Below are 4,837 nucleotides of genomic sequence, written 5' to 3'. Positions count from 1 at the left end.
GGGAATATAAGTCCGGGTTATCAATTAGTTCCGATTCACCTTGATTTATCAAAAGACGGAACAAAAACTCATAGGTTTATCTGTGGGAGACAGATTTATCTATTATCATAGACTTTCTGTGTGATACATATTTGTTTATTCAAGTCTTCGACTTTGGGTCGTAGCAAACTCTTGGTTGTGGGTGAGATCAGCTAAGGGAATCAAGTGCGTAGCATCCTGCAGGGATCAGAGACGTAAGGAGCGCAACTGTACCTTGAATCAGTGTGAGATTGATTAGGATTCAACTACATTCCAGACCGAAGTTAGTTTGTAGTAGTCTAGTGTCTGTAGCGGCTTAATACAGTGTGGTGTTCAATCTGGACTAGGTCCCGGGGTTTTTATGCATTTGCGGTTTCCTTGTTAACAAAACTTATGGTGTCTGTGTTATTTCTATTCCGCATTATATTTTGTTATATAATTGAAATATCACAGGTTGTGCGTCGTATCGATCAATTGTGAAATCCAACCTTTGGTTATTGATTGGAAATTGATTGATCCTTGGATATTGGTCTTTGGTACCATCCAAGTTTATATCTCTAGTATTTGATAAAGACTCGCAAATTGCTTGAGTAAAGATCAAATCGAGAGATTGAGATATTAACTCCTTGATATACTTTTTATTAAGATTGAGTCTGACTGTCCAGTTGATTCTCTTAAAAGTATATTAGATTTAGTCCATACAGATTGCTAATCGAAATATTGAGTGAGGTTGTTAGACCCCCGCATTTTTAAATGTGCTCAGGAATTTTGTAGAAGTAATGATCTTAAACTTTTTTTTAAGAGTAATGTTAAAATGTATAAAAAGAAAATGTAATAAGACCAAAGAAAGTCCCCATTTTTGTGTTACATAGATTTATGAGCTATCAATCATAACTTTCCAGTGTGTTACAAGATCTCTAAATGAATTACCCCAAAACCATTTTTCTGCATTGCCCCATTGAAAGATCAAAGCTTTAACTTCATTGATGATTATTCCTTCAACTCTATGGGGTTTATTTGCCGTAACCCTGCGATTTCTTTCTTCCCAAATAGCTCTGACAATGGCAAAGATAAGAATAGGCCAGATTTTCCTCCCTCTATTACGACCTCGCCTGAATTTCCAAGCCAACAACTGAGCTTCTAAAGAACCTGTTGTAACCCATCGCACATTGTAACCTCCAATGAAGTATGACCAAATTTTGTGAGCATAGCTACAATGCAATATAAGATGATTGACTGATTCAGGGGCTGAATTGCAGAATGCACACATTACATTTTGAATGTTGCTACCTCTTCTCACTAGGTTGTCAGTTGTAGGAATTGCATTTTGTGCCGCAAGGCAAATAAAAGTTTGCGTTTAAGGAGGCACAAACTTTACCCAAATGCACCGGAAAGGCGGTAAAGCAGGAGTGATTGGAGGTTGTTGATCCAACAGCCAGTTGTAGCATTTTTTTGTGGAGAAGCCCCCTGGAAGTTGTAGATGGTGGATTTTCGACAAAAGCTAAAATCGAAAACCCATAATTATACGAACTTCTGATCCAGCAATCAGACGCGAGTATCGAGACACGGGTCTCTCATTGAATCCCTGACTGAAAATACTGTCTCTCAGAGTACATGCACATATGTAGTCTCTCGGCTAGGCAACGACATATCTCATGAATACTGAACACTTCAATAATTACTTCTATATAGAATCACGAGATTGGACGGCTCCTAGACAGCTTGCCTGCTAGTATAGAGCAATAACGTCTTTAAGATACAAACAACAGTTTTTCCTGACTATATAAAGGATATGACGCTTCAACTAGCTCATGTCGCTCAAAATAATTAATGCTCCTAGAAGATCGTACTAGTATAGAGCCATCAATTAATTATTCCTAAATTCTTGGATTCATCCACTGAATTTTTGAAAATATTCAAATATTTTCGTAATATTTCGTTACTTCAATCTATGGTTCTTCCCAGCAGAATTCCATGGGTTAGTAATAAATATTCAACGTACGGGCGTCTGAGTTACCTTCGAGTAAGCCCCGACTCAAAAGGTGCAAGTGTACTCAAAATACGACGAAACGATGAACCTATGCAAAATAGGAAAAAAAAAAAAAATAATAAAATATTGACCAAGGCGCTGGGGGACTGGGCCCACTAGCCGTATGGCCGTGCCGCGGCCAGTCCCACGCCAGTTTTATATTTTATCATATTTTTTTTATTTTCCTTGATCTTATGAAAATCCTTTCATTTGAAAAAATATCCTTCGTTTTGAGGAAACTCCTCAGTTTCATGGTGTTTCCTTCGCACCAAGGAAATAATATAAAATTGGGAAAAATGTGTGGGGTCGTGTTTATTTGCCAACCGGCCATGCCTTGATCACGGCCGGCCCCACACCTCATGGTTCCTTATTATTTTATTAATATTTCCCTGATCTCATGAAAACTCCTTAATCTCATGGTATTTTCATAAAACCATGAAAAATATAATATAAAATTAGGAAAACTCGTGGGACCGGGCCACATCCGGCCAGCCATGCCCTAGCCGGTCCCACACGTCCCTTTATTTTATTATTATTATTTTAAGTTTCCTTGATCCCATGAAATTCCTTGATTTCATGGTATTTCTCTCAAATTATGAAAATTCCTTCAAATCATGGAAATAATACACAAAAATTACATAAAATTAATGAAACGCACGGGACCGGGCCCCAGCCGGCCGACCATGCTCAAAGCCGGTCCCACACGCCCTTATTTTATTATTTTAATATTATTTGTTTCCTTTATCCCATGGAAACTCCTTCACTTCAAGGAAACTCCTTAATTTCAACAAACTCCTTGATTTCATGATATTTTCATAAAATCATGAAATATAATATAAAATTAGGAAAGGCACCATGGGACCGTGGTCACTGACCGAACGGCCATGCCTTGGACTCAGCGGTCCCACGCTTCATCATTCCTTCATTTTATAATTATTTTCCTTCATCTCATGAAGTTTCCTCAGTTTCAGCAAAACCCTGATTTTGTCATATTTTCTCAAATGGTTGCTCAAACGCACGCCAGAAAATACCAAAATTCTCAGGACTGAGATACGGACGTTTTGACGACCTGAGCATGTTACCTTGACCGACCAAGGTTGGCACTTTGGCTCGCACGGAGCCGGTCCCACATATTTTCATGAATTGACCTAATTTGCGCAATTGCACGTATTAGGTCCAAAACTCTTCCTAATAATTTTGGAATTTTCATAGAGCGATCGTCATCGATCCCGTGACCATCCAGGGCCGGTTTCATGACCCCTTGGTCGGTCCCTCATCTCTTCATAATTAATTAGGTTTTATCACCTAAGGCTCAGACAAGCATTTTTCTAATAAATGATTAAACCAGCATTTAATCATTCTTTCATCAACAAATCACCAACTCTTCAAGAGACCTTGGTATTTGCTCACTCGAGCATATGGGCGCTACATGGACGATACATGATCCCATGTAACCGGTCCCTCCTTCATTTCATGGTTAATTTTCAAATAAACCATCAATTGGTCATCAATTGATTGAATTAGGGTTTCTGAGTCCAAGGATCATAATTCCAGATTCAAACACCAATAACTTTACGACGATCTCATGATCAGTATTTTTATTAATTATGCTCGGTTCAATTACCAGTATTTTAAATTAATTTTTATCTCGGTCACGCTACCAATAATTCATTAAATGAGCAACATTTGCTTAGATGAGCAATATTTGCTCAAACCAAGGAATATTGGTTCAACTATCAATATTCAACAATTCATTGAATGAGCAATACTTTCTCACCTTAACTATCAACGTTTACTTAAGAATCATACCTATGTCTCAACAGACACGTTCAATTCATGAGTCTCAGGACGTTTTGCAAGATCATGTTCAACTCAGCAAATACGTGGACTCATCGTCCCACAAAGTCATGAAGTCAACAAATGACTAATTAACCACGAGACGCAATCGTGTCACATGGGGGGATATTAACTAGGATTTTGGTCTGGTGGTCTACGGCACGTGTGTTCATACACACGATGGAATGTGAGCAAGTCGTGCAATCAGTTGAAGGAGTTAACAAAGTAGTGGATGGAAAATACACCAAGTCTCCGCACGATGAGCAACTGGTTTCAAACACGATTTCTATTTCCCCGCTCTTTGATTCCATCAACTGTCACACTTCATGGGATCATGGTGTCTACAATTCCAGCAATATAAATAAGTCTCTGAATCATGATTGAATATACAAGAATCTCACGTCAAACAGACAACACGAGATTAACAACTCAGCATCTGAGTAATCACTCTCAACAGATATTCAATCATTCAGAACTTATCTTATTCAGAATACATAACACACCTACAGTCTTTGATTACCATTGATTCCACACATTTCTCAGATTCCCTCCTACAGATCGACCTATCCTCTCTTGTGACCGAATTTACTCTGGAAAGACCATTGTCTTGGTTTAGGCCGGAGTACTACAGACTGATCTCTCAAATTCAAAGCACTCCCTTCTTGTAGTGCATCTGTGTGAGGTTGAACATTTCGCTTGGTTCAAGGAGTCTCCTCCGTACATTCGTCTCCTTAATTCGGTAAAAACCAGCAAATCGTTTTGCCCCATCTACAGATTGGCGACCACAGTGGGAGATCATTCTCTCGGTTGCAATCTCACAACTCCACAAGATGGCTGGTCTTAGGTCTGGGTTAGTCACAGGTTCCAACGCAAATTTGCGCTAGCACTAACAACAACAACGACGACAACGAGGATATCCCGGGAACGATTCTGGCCTCTAACACTGACTGTGGT

General features: G+C 39.0%; 1 protein-coding gene across 1 annotated transcript; it reads right to left on the bottom strand.

Moving 5' to 3' along the window:
• Positions 1–892: 892 nt before the first annotated feature.
• LOC113295803 lies at positions 893–1,288 on the bottom strand. The gene has a single exon (XM_026544129.1). It carries the CDS (start codon positions 1,286–1,288, stop codon positions 893–895), a length of 396 nt encoding a protein of 131 aa, XP_026399914.1.
• Between the last annotated feature and the right edge of the window lie 3,549 nt (positions 1,289–4,837).

The sequence above is a fragment of the Papaver somniferum genome, chromosome 7 (genome assembly GCF_003573695.1).
Source record: "Papaver somniferum cultivar HN1 chromosome 7, ASM357369v1, whole genome shotgun sequence".
Lineage (NCBI taxonomy): Eukaryota > Viridiplantae > Streptophyta > Magnoliopsida > Ranunculales > Papaveraceae > Papaver > Papaver somniferum.
This window is presented reverse-complemented; position numbering and strand designations above follow the sequence as displayed.